Below are 22118 nucleotides of genomic sequence, written 5' to 3'. Positions count from 1 at the left end.
AACGGATGAAGCCCGCCAGTGCCCCGGAAGCAGTCGCTGCAACTTCCGGAGGGGCTTGTACACCTGGTGCGGGAGCTACGGGGCCCCAGGGTTGTGCTTGGAGTAGTGGTGCACCATGTCCCGTGGCTCCAGCGCTGGTTTTGACCGCCACATTACCATTTTTTCCCCCGAGGGCCGGCTCTACCAAGTAGGTGAGTGAACCGGGTTTGCCTTTGGCCCACTCGAATTGCTCTGTCATGGTACGGCCTAGAGCAGGAAGCCGCGGCCGGAGTTTAGTCCCGGGCTGAAGCATGGCCGGAGCTGGGACGGGAGGAGGGCCGAGGCCAGGTCGAGTCCCGTGATGTTCCCACCGATATCTGCAGGCAGAGATGGGAGCGCGAAGGCTGAAGGCCTCGGGCTCTCCAGGGCAAGCGGCCGCACTGCCTGGACACTGTAAAGCGTTGAGGAAGGTAGGGCTGTTTGACGTGAGTGGGCCCAACGTCTGTAATCCTCTGATGGGTAATTGGTTCCTTGACCTTCCAATTAAAACGTCGCCCCTCCGTTTTCCTTTGTTTGCAGCATGGACTTCCTGGTCCTGTGGTTAACTCCGGGTAGGCATTCAGAGCCTTCTGTGTGCCAGACGCTGTGCTGGTCCTGGGGGATGCAAAGATGTCACACCCTCACCTATACTGAAACTCACAGCTTAAAGGGAGTGACAGATACGTAAACAAACGGATAAAAAGAAAAATAAAAAGCGCCAAATTACAACTACCTACAGAGTTCAGGACATCTTCGAAAAACTGGTGGACAGAATGAGTGGCTGTCAGTTCTAGAGCTGCTCTTGAAACTAGCACTTCTCTTGACCCACATCTGTTTGAATGCTACTATAGTTTAAAAGCTGGTTCTGAATTGTAGATGATGTATGGTGAACTAGCTGTTTCCTGAACAGCTTCAACGGGAATAAACCCTAAAGTAGTTACAGTTATTCAGTATAGTAATATATTTTGTTGGATCGAAAAGGGGTCAGGGTTTAGGTAATGATTATAACCCCGGACCCTTAACCCCTTGCCCTGGAGAATTCAGTATCAGGAGAACCTGATTTACAACTGGCCGGTGATGGTTTCATTTTTGAGTGAATTTAGTACCTCAGTGCCTTGGCGAGGACAGTGATAAAATCGTCTGTGCTTGGAAATCATAAGGAGAGAGTTGGCCTATAAATGAGGTTCTCTTCACCTGTAAATTTTAGAAATAAAGATAACTTGGAATGAAAGTAGTCTACTATATGGCTCTATACTGGATATAACGTAGCAAGAAACAACATCATATTGGTTAATTCAGTAACCCCTTAACTCATCCCCAATTGAAAAATATGACCTAAGATAGAACAGAGATGATAACTGTATCTTCAAGGAAGTTTCATTTTTAAAGTTTCATTCCTGAGTTTTAAAGATTTTTTTCTATGTTAGACTGTGCTTTGAATGTTCTATTTCATGGTTTTTAATATGCAAACAGGAAAAGTCACTTAGACCTACACTTTGCTTTTGTATACTATATTGTGAAATCTAGCCGTAAAGCGTAGGCTTTAACGCTTCCCAGATTTGGTGAGTAGAGAGGCTGAATATAGTGTCATTTTAATGGTTTTAAAAGATTCAGAATAGAACATGTAGTTCAAAACAAGTTAAATATCTAGACAGAATAATTTTAAGCTCTGTCTTGTTGTATAACACACTCCCTCTGCTATGCAGGGCACTAATTAGACATTGCTAGGAAAAGGAAAGTGAAAGAATAGTTAGTAGGAGCAAGCAGTGTGGTGGTGAAGAGTTCAGGCCCTGGAGCCATACCTGGATTCAAATTCCTGCTCTCCTCCATACTAGCTCACCAGGGCAAGTGATATAACTTTAGCCTTAGTTTCTGTTTGCAAAGTTGGCCTAATAATTCCTTCCTTATATGGTTGTTTTGAGGATTAAATAAAATGATACATGTAGAGTGCTTAGCACAGTATTAAGTCCTCAGTAAATGTTATTTTTTGTTTGATTCTTTGGCTTATTTTATTTTTGGTCTATTAAATTAGTAGCTCTATTTTCTTCTTTCATTGTCCATCCATGCTTGATTCTCTAGTGAAATATATGTACATTGTCATAATGTTGTAAGTACTGTTTATTAGTTTATAAACTTTAGAATCTGCCAAAGACAAAACGTATAAGAATTATAAAGTGCAAATTGTTAACCATAACAGTGGAAAAATAATATAAGAAAAATGGAGAGATGACAAGGGAATGGAAAGGCGAGTATGCTCCTCATCTTCCGTAGTTGGAGTTCAAAAGATAAATGTAGTCTAACGTTGATAAATTTTAAAAAATAGAGGTATAAATTTAAAGTTACAATGCTAACTATAATCATAAACGAACTGTTGGCAGTGTTTGTTCCCAAGGAGTAGAGAGAAAGATTTTTGATGGTTACCTGTGCCTTGAAAATTTTCTCTCAGTGAATGTATTCTAGGGGTAGGTGTGTGTGTGTGTGTGTGTGTGTGTGTGTGTGTGTGTGTGTGTGTGTAGAAAAACTGTGGCGCTATATACAGAGCACTTATCAGTGGGGAAACGAAGGCCCATAAGCCTGACTACTTTCAGGCCTCTCTTCTGCTTGCAGGTCTTTTGCTGGATATGCCTGGCAAGGGAGGTAGGAGCAGTCACTTGAATTGCCTCCCAGATGAAAGTGAGCACTGCTTGGTTGCTTCTAAGAAGGGAGCATGCTGATAAGGAAAGGAAAGAAATGGTCTGGTAGAGACAGACTGGAGAGGACAGTTTTCTAATCTGGAAGTGGTACTGTGTACTGAAGCCAGGATTCCTGGGGAGTCCTTGCTCCACACCAACTAGGAAAACTTTATACATATGTAAAATAGAGATAATAATTCCACTTACCTTATAGGTCTCTAAGGATTTAATGAGCTAATAGATGTAAAGTACTGTGTCTGTCACATAGTAAGTGCTCAGTAAAATGTTTCTGTGAGGGATACTGTCAGGAAGAAACAAGTGGCTGATAAAAATGGAATCAGGAGTTTCACAAATAAGTGGATTGAGGAGTACTTACTGTTTGCTTCTTTTGCTGTTAAAAAAAAATTCTTGTTTTAAAGTAGTGTTTCTCAACCCAGACTTCTCATGGCCTCTTGAATCTGATTTGAAATTAAATGTGTATATGTATACATACGTGTATATATATTCATAAATACATACATATTAAAACTACACAAAAATAATGGGATCAAACACTGCTGTTTCAACCTCATATCCTCCTCCCCCGACACACACACAAACGCCAAGATTTCTAATGACCCCATCTGCTTGAACATCACCATTTTAAGGAGTGTAATATTTGGAGACACTGTGAAATGAGACACACTTCCTGCTTAAGTTACAAGGTTAGGGAAAGACAGAATGGCAGTTTCAAAAAATCTTAGCAAAAAGTTTCTAGTCATACAGCATTCAAATTGAATGTAGACGTATCCTGCAGAATACCTGCCTTTCCCCGGTAGAATATCTCTTATTTTTTTGATAACCAAACTTTGAAGAATGTATGGACCATACATTATTTTTCCAGCCCATGTTTATATGGGAAAAACTCATATTTTCCAAAATTCAGTACAGGTTTTTGTTTGTTTTTAAACGTCTATTTTTTTCCCAGTGTTGTAAGTTAGAAGTCTGGTAGGCTTAGGGTCACATAGGCTGAAAATTAAGGTGTCATTAGGGCTGCATTCTCTCTCTTTTTTTTTTAATTTTAGATTTGTGTTTTATTGGGGTAATATTGGCTTATAACATTAAGTTTCATGTGTACAACATTTCTATTTCCGTATACCCTGCATCATGCTGAGCACCAAAAATTTAGTTTCCATCTCAGTTCAGCATTTTAGACAAAATTATGGATGGGATAAATCCTGAGTTACGTTCCTATAATTGGCAGAATTTCAGAATCACCTGTAGATGCTTCGAAATGAGCGTCCATAAATGGGATGTGCATCGCTGTTGTCGCTAACATCACACTGAGCAGCTCATACTGTGAGCCATTGTCGGGCATTGTGTGCTTGTCCTGAACATTTTGTCACAGTACCTTTTATTTAGCCCCTGTTTTTTCCTAGTGTTATACGGAGTCCTGGAAAAGTTGGGAAAGTGTTGAGGAAGATTGTAGAGGAGGAAGCAGAGTGTGTAAGAGATTACTGTGGAAAAGAGGTCTCTATATACAAACAACTGTTTACTAACCATTTTATTTGTAATCAAGGAAGCAGTTTTCATTCTAACCTGTTTGTTGTTAGGTTGAACCTTGTGAAACTGCTGGTGTTTGACTGGTTTTTACCTATAAAAATAGCTCTTTCGTGTGGTTCAATCTAATACATGTATAATAGGTAATATACTATGTATTTAAGTTACTAATTAAGAAATTTAATATGTAACTTAAATCCATTATAATCTTTCCCATTTAAAATAATAAATTCATTATAGTTTTTCCCATTTAAAAAATGAGAAATGGGCTGTCATATTCCTGCATAATCTTGGACATTCAATAACAGATTACTGAGATTAACATAACAGTGCTTGCTAGTTTTGTAAGTTTCTGAAATTTTATCCAAAAACACAAATCTTTAGTAATGGAGATAAAGTGTTTAATTATTATTTCTGACATGTGAATTCTGACTTTTAAAAACTAAACATGCCTTTTAAATGCTGCCTATGAACTATTTTCTCTTCATTGGGCTTCGTGCTCACCTCTGCTATAAACTGTGACATTACTTTTTACTCTCCCAGTGTTTCTTTAGAAGATACCTTTTAGTTATTGTCTCTAGATTCTTTACTTGGCAGTTTCCATTTTTGTGGAAATTATTGTAACATACATATTTTATGGTGGTATTATTTAAATTAAAATTGTTTTAATTAAAAATTTTTTTAAATTGAGGTATAGTTGGCGAACAATATCATATAAGTTTCAGGTGTACAGCATGGTAATTCACAATTTTTAATGGTTATACCCCATTTATAGTTATTATAAAATATTGGCTATATTCCCTGTGCTGTACAATATGTGTTTTTGTAGCTTATTTATTTTATGCTGGTGGTAGTGTTATAATGGGGATTCATTTACACAAAATTTTATTGAAAATTACAGTGCAGTGCACCATGGTAAGTACTAAAATATCTGTGCAAAAAAGGGTACTTTTGGAAGTGACACTCACAGGGAGAGCCAGGAAAGTTTCCTCAGAGAATATAAATTGATCTACATGGAGATTAGATAAGGATATTCAGTGAGACCAGTGTATTGGTCAGTCAGTGTGGTTGGAGCAGACAGTGATAACTGGAAGAGTAGATTGTAGCAAAATTTTGAAGAGATTTGGATGCCATTCTAGAGTTTGGACTTTGTCCCATAGGTTTTGGACATAGCCGGCAGAAATCTTTAAGAACGACAAAATTATTAAGTAAAATAGAAGAGTTGAGTGTAGAACTAGAGTAGAAAGGGACAGATGACAGGAAGACCACTTTGGAGAGGCTTGTTCAGTAATCCATATAAGCCCTAATGAGTGAACTAAGGTATTGAGAGAGAAAGGCTGGAGAAGGGGAGATTCTTGAGTTTTATTTTTTTATTTTTTTTGCGGCACACGGGCCTCTCACTGTTGTGGCCTCTCCAGTTGCGGAGCACAGGCTCCGGACGCGCAGGCTCAGTGGCCATGGCTCACGGGCCCAGCCACTCTGCGGCATGTGGGATCTTCCCGGACCGGGGCACGAACCTGTGTCCCCTGCATTGGCAGGCGGACTCTCAACCACTGCACCACCAGGGAATCCCTTGAGTTTTATTTTTAAAAATTTTATTATGGAAAATTTCAAACCAAAGTAGGTAGAATAATAAAATGACCCACATGTATCCATAATCCCACTTCAGCGGTTGTCAGCATTTTATCAATCTTGTTTTCCCATATACTTTTCCCATCTCTGCTGGACTGTTTTAAAGCAAATCCTAGATACGAGTGGACATTTCTCTGATGAGACAGAAGTGAAGAGTCAGAAATGGTACCCAGCTTGAAAACTTGAGTGGTTAGTAATTTGAGATAAGGACTATAAAAAAAGAAGGAGGTTTATAGAGAAGAGGAGTTTAATTTCAGCCATGCCTGTGGGAGAAATAGGCATTTGCAAATGTGGGTTCAGAGCTAAAGATGACATAGTTAGTGGTGATTATATAGGATAAAATCATCTAGTGATAGGGAGAAATGATAGAATTCTGGGGGATACCAGTATTTAAGGAGTCAGCTGAAGAGATGGAAGCAGTGAAGGAGACTGGAAAGTAGGAGATGAAGAGCAGGATTGATTGATTGATTGATTGATTGATTTGGCTGTGTTGGGTCTTCGTTGCAGTGCACGGGCTACTCAGTGCGGTGGCTTCTCTTGTTGCGGAGCACAGGCTCTTGGCCACATGGGCCTCGGTAGTTGCAGCACGCAGGCTCAGTAGTTGTGGCTCACGGGCTCCAGAATGTAGGCTCAGCAGTTGTGGCACACGGGCTTAGTTGCTCCGCGGCACGTGTGATCTTCCCGGACCAGGGCCCGAACCTGTGTCCCCTGCATTGGCAGGTGGATTAACCACTGCGCCACCAGGGAAGTCCCAGGAATGATATTCTTAACTAAGAACTTTAAATTAAATTTAAAATTCAGTTCCTTCATTGCACTAGCCATATTTCAAGTGCTCAGTAGCCACATGTGGCTAATGGCTATTATATTGGACAGTGCAAATGTAGAACACTGCCATCATCACAGAAAGTTCTGCTGGACAGCACTACTCTATACAGAGAGGGAGAGAGGACTAGGACTCCTTTAATGAATCCTGGCTAATTCATAGGCACATTGTCTATTGAGAAACATTTTCTACTCCTTTAATGAATACTGGCTAATTCATAGGCACATTGTCTATTGAGAAACATTTTCTATGTGTAAAAAAAATTTTTTTTTGTGGGACAAAATTTTATTGTATGGTGAGGGCTGTAGCTCTTTCTTTTGTGGCCTTTTATCTTTTGCATTATTTAAGCAGACCGGATAAGTAATGCACATGAGTGAAACCGGCTGGTGAGATAGGAGGAGGAGTGATGGGAACTGTGAAAAACTGCAAAACACATGCCAACCCTAGATGATTTTTCCTCTGCAGGACAGTTGCTATGTGGGAATGAGGGTCAAAAGATACCAGAATTTTTTTTTCCTAAGAAAAACTAAACCCTGATTTTATTTTATCAGACTTTTAGTTAATTAAAATCTTTCTAGAAAACTGTGTATTCTAAACCAGTTTGAGTAAGCTGGATTGGGTCCATGGCCAACCTTTGACTTAGTGTCTACTGGTTGCAAGTGTAATTTTAAAATTCCTTGGTTCCTGCTTTCTTTGACTATCCATTTTGGTGGTGGAGGGGGAAATACACATTTGAAAATGCTAAAATTACTGGTGAGATAGGAAATACTATGGGAATTCAGAGAAAGGGTTGAAGAGTCCCTTCTAGGACAATCAGAGAAAGTGTCCATGGGAAATGGAAGAGGCTTGAGGGGAAGGGCAGGCATTGGCTAGGTGGAAGGAAGTAAGAGTGATAGGGCAGTCCAGAGAGGACCTGAAGCAGCAGACATGGGTGTGGGAAGGGTCAAGGTCTCTAAGCAAAAAGTACAGTGTAAGAGGAGAGATGGTAAAAATTGCAAACTAATAGCCCTGTATAACCATAGATGGAATACTTTTTAGGCCAGAATTGTGTTCCGAACAATCAGGTAATAACACAGCAAGGAGTTGAAAATGTGGAACTGAAATCAGGTGAGATCAAGGATGGTAACCCAGATATATATCTGTATAGAAGTGATTGTCCCTAATGTTTCTTTATCTCTATAATATGTAGTGATAACTCTTCTTTTATTCCTGGTAACTGGTCATTTGTATTCTCTTATTTTCTTAGTCTGGCTAGAGGTTTGTATGAGTTTCCTGTGGCTGCTGTAACAAATCACCACAAACTTGGAGGCTTAACACAACAGAATTTATTCTCTCACAGTTCTGGAGGCCCGAAGTCTGAAATCTGTATCACCAGACCAACATCTAGCTGTCGAGCAGGGCCATGCTTTCTCTGGAGGCTCTAGGGAAGAATGCGTTCCTTGTCTCGTCCACTTCAAGAGGCTGCCAGCATTTCTTGGCTTGTGGCTGCATCACTCTGATCTTCAAGACCAGCATTTTCAAATCTGTCTGCTCCCTCTTCATAGCACCTTCTCCTCTGTGTGTATAAAGTTTCCCTCTGTCTCTTAATAGGAATGCATTTAGGGCCCACCAGGATAATCTCCCCATCTCAAGATTAACTTAATCACATGTGCAAAGATTTCTCTCTCTCTCTCTCTTTTTTTTTTTTTCTTGGCTATATATGGTAGTATTTGCAGGTTCCAGGGATTAGGACGTGGATATCATTTGGGGACCGTTTTTCAACATACCAAAAGGCTTATAATTTTGTTGGTTTTTTTGGTTTTTGGTTTGGCCGCACCTTGTGGTACTTGAGATCTTAGTTCCCTGACCAGGGATTGAACCCATGCCCCCTGCATTGGGAGTGCAGAGTCTTAACCACTGGACTGCCAGGGAAGTCCCGTTGGTTTATTGTTTTTTGTTCAAAGAATCAATTTTTGACTTTGCTCATGTTCTCTTTTTTGTCTATTTCATTGATTTCTGATCTTTATTATTTCTTTTCTTCTAATCTGGGTTTACTTTGCCCTTTTCTAGCTTCTTAAAGTGGAAACTTAGGTTTGCAGTGTAGGACTGAGGGCCCCAACTACCTTCTGGCTGTTCACCAGAGGCCACTGGTGGTTCTTGCCCCATAGCTACTTATCAAGCCAGCAGGAAGAATCTCAAGAGTGAGTCTGCTAGCAAGGTGGAGTCTATATAATGTAATCAGTAGAGTGCCATCCCATCACCTTTGCCATATTTAGTTTGTTAGAAGGAAGTTAAGAGATCTTGCCCACACTCAGGGGAGGGGATTACACAGAGATGTGAATACCAGGAGGCAGGTATTGTGGAGGGGAGGCCACCTTAGGATCTGTCCACCATAGCAGTAAAATTCCTTCTGAACACTTTTGCTGCATCCTACAAGTTTTGATACATTTTTATTACCATTCAGTTCAAAATATTTTAAAATGTCCCGGTGATTACTTCTTTGATGCATGGATTATTTAGAAGTGTGGTTTTAAATTTTCAAATTTAAAATTTTCCCTAAGTATAGGGATTTCAGCACTTTAAAAATTGAGACTTGTTTTATGGCCTAACATATGGTCTGTCTTGGTAAATGTACCATGTACTGTTAATACCATGTGCCTGTATATTTTTCAGTTATTGCCAGTAGTATTGTACAGATACCACCTAGGTCAGGGTGGTTGATGGTGTAGTTCATATCATGTATGTCTACTTTTTTGGTGTTTGTTTCTAGCAGTTGCTGAGTGCCAGTGTTAAAATCTTTAACTGGGTGTGATTGTCCATTTCTTTTTTTAATTTGGTCAATCTTCCTCTCATGTATTTTGAAGTAGTCTTAAAAGGTGTGTGTACATTTATGAGTGTTATGTCTTCTTATGAATTGATTCTTCTATCATTTTGAAATGTTCCTCTTTATTTCTGATAATACTCTTTGTCTTGAAGTCTACTTTATCTGATATTAATATAGTCCCTCCAACTTTCTGATGTTTACTTTTACGTGGTATACGTTTTTCATCCATTTATTAAAGTGTGTCTCCAGTAGGCAGCATATATTTGAGTCTTGCTTTTCTATCCATTCTGACAGTTCCTGCTTTTTTAATCTTAAAATTTTTTTATTTGAATTTTATGTATTCATTTATTTTTTACACAGCAGGTTCTTATTAGTTACCTATTTTATACATAATAGTGTATGTATGTCAATCCCAATCTCCCAGTTCATCCCACCACCACCACTCCCCCACTCCACTTTTCCCGCTTGGTGTCCGTACATTTGTTCTCTACATCTGTCAGTTTCTTTTAATTGGAGTATTTCATCCATTAGCATTTATTTGTTTATTTATTTATTTATGACTGCATTGGGTCTTTGTTGCTGCGCGTGAGCTTTCTCTAGTTAGGGCGAGTGGGGGCTATTCGTTGTTGTGGTGTGCAGGCTTCTCATTGTGGCTTTTCTTGTTGCAGAGCATGGCCTCTAGGCGCACGGGCTTCAGTAGTTGTGGCATGTGGGCTCAGTAGTTGTGGCGCACGGGCTTAGTTGCTCCACGGCATGTGGGATCTTCCTGGACCAGGGCTTGAACCCGTGTCCCCTGCATTGGCAGGCAGATTCTTAACCACTGCACCACCAGGGAAGTCCCCTCATCCATTAGCATTTAATGTAGTTGTTGACATGGTTAGATTTAAATTTACTATTTTATTTCTGTTTGTTTTGTTTGTTTATTTGTTCCCCAGTACCTCCTCCCTTGCCTCCTTTTCAATTATTTGAACAGTTTTTAGAATTTCATTTTAATCTATTAGCCTTTTGGCTACTTCTTAGCATCCTTTAGTGTTGTTCTAAGGAATATAATATACATGCTTAACTTCTCCCAGTTAATATTTCTCATTTCACATAAAATGTGCAAGCCTTGAAACATTGAAAGTCCATTTACTCCCTTTCTTTTTTATAAGTAATACATGTACATATTTCATAAACTCCACAAATGTAACTTTTGTTAAGTATTTATATATATATATAAATTAAATAGATCTATTTATTTATTTATTTTTGGCTGTGTTGGGTCTTCATTGCTGCGCAAGGGCTTTTCTCTAGTTGGGGCAAGTGGGGGCTACTCTTCATTGCAGCGTGTGGGCTTCTCATTGCGGTGGTTTCTCTTGTTGCAGAGCATGGGCTCTAGGCACATGGGCTTCAGTAGTTGTGGCATGCAGGCTCAGTAGTTGTGGCTTGTGGGCTCTAGAGCACAGCCTCAGTAGTTGTGGTGCACGGGCTTAGTTGCTCCGCAGCATGTGGGATCTTCCCCGACCAGGGCTTGAACCCGTGTCTCCTGCATTGGCAGGTGGATTCTTAACCACTGCGCCACCAGGGAGGCCCTTGTTAGGTATTTTTAAAGAATTAAAGAGAATAAAATACTCTTTTATATTTATCCAGATATTTACCATTTTTTGATGTTCCTCATTTCTAAAGATTGGAGTTTTCTTTTGGTATCATTTTCCTAAAGCTTGAAGAACTTCTTTTAGTGTTTTTGTTGCAAGTCTGAAAGTATCTTTATTTTACTTTCATTCTTGAAGGATGTTTTTGTTGGATATAGAATTCTGAATTGATGATTTTTCTTTCCACACGTTAAGGATGTTCCACTGTCTTCAGGTGCAATCATGGAATTCAAATCATTGTTCTCTTGTGTATAATTTGTTCTTTTTCTCTGTTTTTCAAAATTTTCTCTGCTTTTGGTTTTCAGGAATTTGACTATAATGAGTGCACAGGTGTGGTTTTCTTTGTATTTATCCTGCTTGGAGTTTGCTGGTTCTTCAGTATGAAATTTTATGTCTTTTGCCAAATTTGGAGCATTTTAGCCATTATTTCTAAAGATTTTTTTTTGGTGGGGGGGCGGTTCTCGTGCTTTCCTGTTCGTATGGGACTCCAGTTACACACATTATACCTTTTGATGTTGACCCACAGACTTGTTAAATCTGTTTTCTCTTGTTTAAAATTGGATAGGGAATTCCCTGGTGGTCCAGTGGTTAGGACTCTGTGCTTCCACTGCAGGGGGCTCAGGTTCAATTCCTGGTCTGGGAACTAAGATCCTGCATGCCATGCAGCATGGCCAAAAAAAAAAAAAAAAAAAAAAAAAAGAGGGATAGTTGGACTCATTTTCATGTATCTCCATTCTGCAGTTAAGTTCACTTGGTGAATTTTTAAATTTCAGATATTGTATTTTTCAGTTTTGTAATTTCTATTTGGTTCTTTTGTAATTTACTGAGATTTCTTATTTCATCTTGAATATTTTTCATTATGTCATTGAACATAGTTTTAATAACTTTGCCTGCTAATACAACATCTGGGTCATCTCAGGGTTGGTCTCTTCTAAGTAGATCATGTTTAACTATGTTTTGTTTGGTTTGGTTTGGTTTCTTTTTTGGTATGTTGAGTAATTCTGGATTATATCCTGGGCATTTGTGAATGTTAGGTTGTGAAGACTAGATTCTGTTATATTCCTCCAAAGAGCGCTAATTTGTTCTAGCAGGCGGTTAATTTGGGTGGCAGCTTAAATCTCAATTCTTTTATCCTAGCTAGGCTGTTTGGAGTCTGTCTTTTGCGTGTGTGGTTATGGAATCAGCTAGAGATTTGGGCAACGTAGAAGTTGGGGCTCTCCCTCTCTGGCTCGCTCCTTTCTCTTCCTTATTTTCCAGCAGCTGTGGTTACTTCCCCAAGCTGTTCCCTAGCTCTTCAGGCCAAAAGGATGGAGTTTTCTGTGGGTGTTTACCCCTGACTGGGACCTGCATGCAAGCTTAAGTCATGAAAATGGGGAGTTCACCCCAGTCCATTGCCATCTTCAAGCGTTGCCTCCCTCTTTGGAATCTGCCTCTTTTGGCCTCTTTCTGGTGTCTTTGGGTAGTTTTGTCTAGAGTTTATAGTTTACCTGTGGAGGGTTGATCTGGTAGAGGCTTTATTGACCATATGAGAAACAGAACTGAGAAGCATTATGAAACATTATATTTTAGAAGTTGTTTGTGGTGTAATGGGATGGTAAAAACAAGCTGTTGTAATTAGCTAGTTAAATGTAAGTTAGATCTGAGTATTTTCTTTGAGGTGATTTTTCTAGAGTCTTTTTACTCTTTTGTTCTCTTCAATATGTGGCCACTTAGAAATATTTGACAAAGGATTTTTATCACAGCTCCTATTAAAGGAAATTCTTTGGTGTCATAGGTAGTATCTTCCTCAGATGATCTTCATCACCAGTGGCTTTTTGAACCAAATAAGACCAGGCCTCAGACCTGGCGCGCAGAGTAAAAGCATCTATTATGCATCAAATGTAGATAACAATTGGAGTAGTGAGTAATTTTTTTCTTTTACATTATCCTTCATATTTTCTGCAGTGAGCATATATTAGTTTTTGTTGCTCTTTTCCAAATTACAAAATACATGTTTATATTAAGTTTAAATATTACAGAAATATACAGCATAGAAAGGGATAGTCTCATCTGTAATTCTACTCTCCACAGGCAGTCATTATCAGCTAAACCACCATAGTAGTTTGTTTTTATAAACCACTTCAGTTCAGCTGTTTTAACATGGGAATGATTTGACAGCAGCTAGAGAAGTGCACAAGCTGAAGTTTGTTATAGATAAACTAAAGAATCCTATAGTGTAGGTAACATGAAAATTGCAAATAACATGATCCAGAAGATTTCAATTTGGTAGGGGGGGAAAAGAGGCAAAGTAATCTAACAGCAGTTAAAACTGCATACAGTCAATTATTTATTGACCAAAAGTTAACAGAAATAGTAAATCTTGAGAAAATTTAGATCACCTAAATTTGACCCAGGGAAACCAGACTTGGTAGAAATAATGGCTACAAAACAAACTTTTTAAATGATAAAACGTAATTGATAAAGATTTGATATAATAAAACTTAATTAAATGTTTATTGGAAATTTGGTATTTGTACTTGATGAAAATGATCAAAATGGAAAGAAGTGGAGTTGGTTTAATTACGATTTATTATTATCATTATTATTTTGACTTTGCATGTATTGGATAGCATTCCATGTTAGTTCATAAAGCTCTTTATTTTTAATAACTATTTGTTATTCCATTGTATGAATCTATGATCATTTATTTCACTTCTTAAAAAAAACTGTTCTATTTTCCAGAATATGCTTTTAAGGCTATTAACCAGGGTGGCCTTACATCAGTAGCTGTCAGAGGGAAAGACTGTGCAGTAATTGTCACACAGAAGAAAGTACCTGTAAGTAGTACTGCCAAGATAGCCAATTGTTGCAGAATATAATGCAAGAATGTTTCATGAGTTTTTACAAGGGTATATTATTATATATGTTAACATTGTTTTTACTTTGACCCTGCTTTCCTGTCTGTCATCCAAGAAGAATTGACAATTTAACTGAGTAGACAGAATTGACAAGTTGAACTTTGTGGTATGATTATAATAAGCACAGTGGGATTTCTAGGTCTTTTGTCTTCAGGGACCTCAAAACACACTTTGGTGAGCTATACTTCTTGCCCACAGGAAACATATCATCGGAAAAAGGAAAACAGAGTTGTGCCCCTGCCCCCATTTTTTATTGCTTTTAACTATAAAATGAGCAGAAGACATTTATTATATAGTTCATTGTTATCATTCCATAATATTTTTTGTCACTACACAGAGACCTGTGATTTTTAAAATTATCTTGATTTATTTTGTTCATTAGGACAAATTATTGGATTCCAGCACAGTGACTCACTTATTCAAGATAACCGAAAACATCGGCTGCGTGATGACAGGAATGACAGGTGATTGACTTAATACCTACTTAGATTTTTTATTTTCTTCAGATTATTTTTGAGTTTTGTATTAATTTTAAAAGGCTTCCTTTAGTGTCTGATTTTCAGGTGATATGAGTAGATTTGCAGTCTTCCAAGGCTTGTATCAATATCTTCAGAGTATTGTGAGCTTTTTTGAAACCATAAGTATAATAGAATTAGACCTCTATGCTACAGTCAGGGAAACTAAGCTGAAGCCCCTCTCATAGATGATTTATTTCAGATATGGTTAGTAATTTAAGGGGACATAAGTCAGTATATCTCAAACCTGGTGATAGTGACACTGGTTAGAAGGAGGTGAGGATTATAAAAACAACATTGGGTTTTTATTTTCTGAAATCAAGGGAAAACTCAAGCCCACCAAAAAAAGATTGAGAGAAATATTATTTTCTTTCCTTAAAACCTGGTCTTTGGGGAGTTATTAGACACTTTTAGAAACTATTTTGACAGCTGATGAAGGGCTCAGCATAAAAGTGCAGTGCTGGATATAGAACTTCATTTTTTAAACTTTTTTCCTTTTTTGTCACATACTTATTGCTGAGTCATTCATTATACGTTGGTGGGAGGAAAAGCCATAGTGGACCACTTCTGTTTTCCTTAAGTCATAATGGAGATATATGTATATATTGGGAAAAATTACCTGAATTGAGGTTCATTCTTCTAAAGAAGTAAACCTTTGTTTTTTATGCTCTAAGCTGACAGCAGATCCCAGGTACAGAGGGCACGCTATGAAGCAGCTAATTGGAAATACAAGTATGGTTACGAGATTCCTGTGGACATGCTGTGTAAAAGAATTGCTGATATTTCTCAGGTTTACACACAGAATGCTGAAATGAGGCCTCTTGGTTGTTGTAAGTATGCAAAGAAGTCTCCCAAATAATTGATGAATTATGATTTTTTTTTTTTAGCAAACATGCATAAAGAAAGTTATTTCAGTAACACTTGGGTTTGGAACATGTGGTTTGGAAGTTATAAAAGGTGAGGAAATCTTTACAATAAATCAGTGATGGAAGGATAGGTTTCACAACAGTATTTTAGGCACTACCTTTAAACTTTAGATGCTATTAGGCTTTTGTAATGGAGGTTCTACTGCAATTCTAGATTACTGGTTCGATGGAAATGCTTAAATTAGGCATCTTAACAATGTAGTTGTTTCTTTGGACCACCCTAAAGAATCAGGCTCACACATATATGCCTGTGATTCATGTATTTAGAATAAATTTCTTCTTTAAAAAACAAGTAGGGCTTCCCTGGTGGCGCAGTGGTTGGGAGTCTGCCTGCCGATGCGGGGGACGCCGGTTCATGCCCCGGTCTGGGAAGATCCCACATGCCGCGGAGCGGCTGGGCCTGTGACCCATGGCCGCTGAGCCTGCGTGTCTGGAGCCTGTGCTCTGCAATGGGAGAGGCCCGTGTACTGCCAAAAAAAAGAAAAAAAAAGAAAAAAAACAAGTAAAATTTTATTGGGAGAGGAATAAGCTTTACTGATCTGAGATTTAATGTAATAAATTAGCCTGAAAAATTCAACGTTTGTTCCTGACATTGTGTCATTCATTTATGAGAATTAAAGCAGTCAGTGTAATGATTTTTCTTTAGCATCTGACCCTATTTTTGACCTGTCACTTAAAAATTCTCCCTTGATTTCTTCAATGATACTCTTCTCAGTTTCCTTAGCTTATCGTCTTCTACTGGTCCCTTAAATGTTGTTGCTCATCGGGTTTCTCTCCTTGGTCCTTCTCTCCTCTTTGTTCTTCTGGGTGATCTCATCCACTTTGATGGCTTCGTTTACTACCTGTATGCCAGTCACTCCCTCATTAGCTTTAGCCCAGTCTCTTCCTTCATGTCCCACAGATACTTCAAACTTGAAATCGTTGCTCTTTTCCTACTCTCATCCTCAACTTCTGTTCTACCCCCATCTCACCTTCCCTGGTCATCTGTTTAGTCATCAAGCTTTACCTTAGAATATGTCCCTTCCATCTCCTCTGTCACTTTTTCATTGTCTTTTGCCTCTGCCACCTAATTTACTGCCTTTCTTCCTCCTTACTCTTTTCTAGTCTGTTCCATATTCCTACATGAGTTATCATACTAAAATCAAATTTTGTTGTTTTGTTGTTAATACGATGTGCAAGGCCCCTTACAGTTTACTCCCAAGTTGCCTCTTGGACCTGAAGCTCTGCATTTCTCTTTCACCTGAAGCTCCTGTAATACATGGATCTTTTGTCATTCCTTGGGTGTGCCCTGACCTTTCATGTACCTTTGTGCATGTTCCTTTTGCCTTGATTGCCCTTCATTTCCTTATCTGTTAAACCTGCTCATTTTGCAAGACCCTGAAGTAAAGAAGTGTTTCTTTTTTTCCCCCCCAGAGAAGTAAGTGGATCTCTCTTTGGTGGTGCCCTTGTACTTTGTATCACAGCTCAAGTATAAAATGTAAAGAAAATTACAGGGTACCATAACATTAGAATAAAATGGATAGCTGATCACTGTCATAGTGTTTATCAATAAAATAAGCTTCAAAATTCCTCATTACTAGACTCTATAAAACATGTATAAATGTGAATAGAGTTATTGAATAATACCAAATCTTGTAAGAAGACACTATATAAAAAAGGTTCAAATGGGGTTAAGCCATTCTTTAAATACTTTGTTACCTACTCTGCTGAGTAGAAAGAAGTTTGGTGGTGGCTGTTTATTTTAATTGTATGTCATTATAATGACATAATTATACAAGAAAAAGTATTTCTTGGTCAAATAAACTGAAGAACTACTGAGCTAAAGTAGGTCAGCCTACAGCAGAAGATTTTAGAACATTTAATATGCTTTTGTATATTATTTTTTCTAAAAGAAGTATGTGAAAAGTATATTTTCCAAATTTATTTGACCAGTTAACGTCTTGAGGGATTAGGGTTCAAAGGAACATGCTTTGGGTAATAGCAAGGATTAGAAAATTGTAAATTACATTTGTGATCATTAAAACCTTTAAAAAATCCGTGATAAAACCTTTTGGATAATAGAAATTTGTTACCTTATTTATCTGTGGTGATAACCTGTGTTTTATTAGTTTTCTTAAAACAAAACACATCCTTTAAAAAATACTTTTAAAGGAATGGTGGAATTGGCTAACCTGATTTTCTTTGCTTTCATGAGTTGCCTTTTCTGTAACATCATTTAATTTCCACGTTTATTGAGCATTTACTGTCACCCATTAAAACTGTTCTCAGGAAAAAAAAAAAAACTTAAAATAGACGGCCAGAGTAATGATTAACAACAGCCATGTGGCAATACCAAGAGAGAAGAAATCTTGTTGTATAAAGACATAAGATATTTAATGAGGGTCTTTCTTTCTGTTTAGGTATGATTTTAATTGGTATAGATGAAGAACAAGGCCCTCAGGTGTACAAGTGTGATCCTGCAGGTTACTACTGTGGGTTTAAAGCCACTGCAGCAGGAGTGAAACAAACCGAGTCAACCAGCTTCCTTGAAAAAAAAGTGAAGAAGAAATTTGATTGGACATTTGAACAGACAGTGGAAGTAAGTTAGCCGAAAGGAACTGACCTTTTTTTTATGCTATATAGAATAATGAGGATCATTGCAGAATTGACAATCTGTATAGGCTATTCCTGGGTTATGTCATGATATCCAAATTTGTCAGGTTAATAGTAAAATTGATGTCACATGGGAACAGTGAGGACTGCTTTTATTCACCTAATTCCCCATCTCATTTCATAATGTATTTGAAACTGCTTTCAACAAAACACATATAAAATGGGAAACTATAACTAAGAATAGAAGTCAAGACCAAGTCCAAAGACCTGCATGGTTGTGATTCAAATTAGGCTTATGCTAACTGGAAGCAGAAGTGAAAAAGTTGAGTCAGTAATGCTGCTCTTATGGTCCTAAAGGAAAAGCAGCCACACACCAAATTTTCAAGGAAGCAGACATCTTCACAGTAAAAGAATATGCTCACAGGATGACTTGGCAGAGAAATTATATCTGGGACACAGAAGTAGAGCTCTTTTATGCAGGGTTCTTGAGGGGATTGTTCATTATGATTGGGAAGTTTTAAATTGACAGGACAAGACAAAATCCTTACACAAATATTTAGTAACCTTAGACTAAAGAAGTTTCTTATTTACTGCCAAGAAGTTAAAAACAGAATTTTAGTGGATTATGGAAAGGAGGGTCAGGGATACAGCAATTCTAAAGACTAACAGCATGATTCTGATAAACAAGAAAGGAAGAATTACCATCTAATACCTTTGTGTTTGGTTGGCAGTATTATCATACACTAACAGGAAATAAGCTAGTTCTCATCTGGGAGGCACTGTTCAAATGTTTCTTAAAGGTTTTTTCTTTTTTTTTAATTGCAATTCATAGTTATATAAGTAATTAATCACATCGGGTACAAAGCCACTTAAAACATTCTTAAATTGTTATTACTGTAAATTCCTTGAAAGAAGACTATCATTCATCTTTATCCTCTCCCCATCTCACTCCAAGTGCTAATAAGCATTGCTTAGCATGTAGTGATCACCAGGCAAACAGACTGTTTTGTGTAAATCACCCTATTTTTGTTGTTGGAGCCCTTTAGTTTATAGTTCGACTTGGTATAAACAAGTTTCTTGTCATTGGCAGGCAACATGTTAGAATTAAGCAATCTGTGTGGCTGTAGAACTACATCACCTCAAACATGGAGCAAAAATGAATAGCTTGTGGTTAACTCATGACTTGAGTAAGTTTGGAATGAGAAAAATCTTGGAATCTCCGAAAAATACTATATTATTTTAATGTTGATACTTTTTTTCAGACTGCAATTACATGCCTGTCTACTGTTCTATCAATTGATTTCAAACCTTCAGAAATAGAAGTTGGAGTAGTTACAGTTGAAAATCCTAAATTCAGGTGAGTTATTTTATTGTCGGCCAGGTACTTAAAGAAGTTTGCCAAGTGATAAATTCTAGTCTAGAAAGGTGGAGGTGTGTTGGTTCATTTGTCCTGTAACTTGAGGAAAGAATTTTTTTGAACTAGAGTTAGTTTTTTTTTTTTTTTTTCCCAGCACCTGAGAGATCTGTTTTAAAACTTACTGGGTGACTCCTTAAGACAGACATAAACTGCTTTTCTTCTCATTTCATTTATTTTATATCTAATACCAGAGGTGATGTAAAATAACCTCCTTTATCTGAGAAGTAAACTGAGCATAAGTGTTTGTGTGTGTTTTTTAGCTTAAGGCCAATAGAAATTCAGCTCCCAAACTAGTAGTTTTCAGATGGAGCTTTTATTATTTAGTGGTTATTTAAGTGGAGCTTTGAAGAGCAGTATGAAATACTGATGTACCTCAGACCCTATTTGGATATCTTTGAAACCCCTGAATTTTGCATACAGCTAATTGAATTGCAGATGCTGGATCCTTGTCTGTTCTTACTCACTAAGTGACTAACTTCCACAAATCAACTTCACAGCTTCCATGAGTCAAATCTATACTGGGTGCTTAACATATATCAGTTCACTTAATCCTCCCAGCAACCCTGTGTGGTGATTGACTTTTACCATGAACCTGGATACTCTCATGAATAGTAAAAAATGCTTCAGTTAAATCCACAGATTCAGGGAACCTGCTGGAACGCATGTTGACTACGGTGTGTATTTACTCTTAGGTCACAGTTATAAAGACACAATTGTCATTGTTAGGGGTGGGAAAAAAAAAGGTAGTAAACTAAGCTTAACCAGACCTTGAAGAGTTATGTTAGTACATTTTTCTTTTCTAATTTGTTCTTTTTGTTGCCTGTAGGCAAGTGATATAAACATGAAAGATTTAAGAAAAATTTATAGAATTTTTTTAAAAAACAGAAATGAATTCCCTTCTGTCTCCCATAGAAAAAGGTTGCCTTTTTTTTTTTTTTTCTTAAAGCAGTAAAATTCCAGGAGGAGCAATCTCTCTAAAGGATCTACAAATAGTTCTTGTTTTCTATTCTGAGACCCTCCTATAACCTTTAAAATCTTTAAATAAGTAAGTTAAATAAGTAAGAAACCAAAGATCGTATGTCTTCAGAAAAACTCTTGTATCATTTATAAATTCTGTGATGGTAAGTATACTTAAATAATAACTAGAATGTATAACATAAGTATACACAACTGTATAAACTACTTACATTGCCCCAGTTTGCACTCAAAAATGTCACTTTGACAAATTTCACTTTTAAAAGTTCACCGGTAGGGCTTCCCTGGTGGCGCGGTTGTTGAGAGTCCGCCTGCCAATGCAGGGGACACGGGTTTGTGCCCCGGTCCGGGAGGATCCCACGTGCCGCGTAGCGGCTGGGTCCGTGAGCCATGGCCGCTGAGCCTGCGCGTCCGGAGCCTGTGCTCCGCAACGGGAGAGGCCACAACAGTGAGAGGCCCGCGTACCGCAAAAAAAAAAAAAAAGTTCACCAGTAATGGGTCACATTAAAGATTGCCAAGCAGTTTTTATTTCTTTGGGGCAAACATCATTTAGAAAATAACATGTTCAACATGGGGTGCCTTCTTGTCTCTTGGCTGATATAAACTTGAGTTATAGTAGGTATAAAAGCATTTTGACATAGGAGCTAAAATAGAATACTTTATGTATAGTTTAGTTTTATATTTAATTTAAATATTTGCTATCATAATTGCAACCAAAAGGGTTTTTCTTTCAAAAGACCTAATTCTAGATCTGATATCAAAGAGGTAAACATTAGTGTGTATAGATGAAGTTGATATGATGTCTGGGAATTCCTTCAAAATAATCTGAAGGGATGAGTGGTGGGTGTATTGATTTTTAAAAGATTAGCTATAAATTGATAACTGTTGAAATTGGGTGATAGGTACACAGGAGTTCATTACTATCCTACTTTTGTGTGTTTTTTGAATTTTGCATAATAAAAAGTTTTCAAAAAGTAAATAGTTGTGGGGTTTTTTTCCCTTTGCCTTCCAGGATTCTTACAGAAGCAGAGATTGATGCTCACCTTGTTGCTCTAGCAGAGAGAGACTAAACATTGTAGTTAGTTTACCAAATCCATGACGCCACTTGCCTGTGTGTTTCGTAACAACAGACCAACATTATGGGGGCCCCTGAATTGAAAAAGGAACCTCTCCCACTCCTCCTGCCACTGAAGTGGTTAGGACTCTGTATAAATAAAAACAGTGCTTTTGGAAAATAATTGCATCCTGTCTTTTTTACCTCCAATTTTAACTATTAAGTCTTTGGTACATGCAGACAAATAAATTTTCACCATCTTCACATTGTAGCTTTATTCATTTTGTTGAGCGATCCAAGTTTCTTTGGCTTAAGGAACTTACTAGCCAGAAATTTAAACTATAGTTATATGGCATAATAAATTGCAAACTAAAACTCTGGTTTCAAAACTTGCTCTGACTATAGTAAGTGGGCATGTGAGGCAAGGCCTTTATTTTACAATTCTTCATTCATTCCTGAACCTGGACTCCAAGTTGCATTGGAGTTTTTTAACTATAGTAAAATGATTAGCATTATTGATCTTCAGTAGTTGAGATACACATTTAATCTATACTCAATAAGAACGAATATTTTTAAGAGCAGAAATTGTAGTTAGTTACCTTTGGGAAACAATAGGGTTAGAAA

General features: G+C 37.7%; 1 protein-coding gene across 3 annotated transcripts; it reads left to right on the top strand.

Moving 5' to 3' along the window:
* Positions 1 to 26: 26 nt before the first annotated feature.
* On the top strand, positions 27 to 21678 carry PSMA6 (proteasome 20S subunit alpha 6). 3 transcript variants are annotated; one of them, XM_060143508.1, is made up of 7 exons: positions 27 to 191; positions 13840 to 13934; positions 14398 to 14479; positions 15205 to 15360; positions 17856 to 18034; positions 19311 to 19405; positions 21453 to 21678. In XM_060143508.1, exons 1-7 carry the CDS (start codon positions 116 to 118, stop codon positions 21508 to 21510), a joined length of 741 nt encoding a protein of 246 aa, XP_059999491.1. In that variant the 5' UTR covers positions 27 to 115; the 3' UTR covers positions 21511 to 21678. The 3 variants fall into 3 exon arrangements, with proteins under 3 accessions (XP_059999491.1, XP_059999500.1, XP_059999510.1); XM_060143517.1 differs by having other exon boundaries at positions 73 to 187; XM_060143527.1 differs by lacking the exon at positions 27 to 191 and adding an exon at positions 303 to 449.
* Positions 21679 to 22118: the final 440 nt, after the last annotated feature.

This window comes from Lagenorhynchus albirostris, chromosome 1, assembly GCF_949774975.1.
Source record: "Lagenorhynchus albirostris chromosome 1, mLagAlb1.1, whole genome shotgun sequence".
NCBI lineage: Eukaryota > Metazoa > Chordata > Mammalia > Artiodactyla > Delphinidae > Lagenorhynchus > Lagenorhynchus albirostris.
This window is presented reverse-complemented; position numbering and strand designations above follow the sequence as displayed.

Excerpts from the sequence above, each read along its gene's own strand:
- PSMA6 (XM_060143508.1), top strand. The coding sequence starts at position 116 with ATGTCCCGTGGCTCCAGCGCTGGTTTTGACCGCCACATTACCATTTTT. Across the intron at positions 14,480-15,204 it reads CGTGATGACAGGAATGACAG|CTGACAGCAGATCCCAGGTA; the intron begins GTGATTGACTTA and ends TTATGCTCTAAG. Across the intron at positions 19,406-21,452 it reads GTTGAAAATCCTAAATTCAG|GATTCTTACAGAAGCAGAGA; the intron begins GTGAGTTATTTT and ends TTTGCCTTCCAG.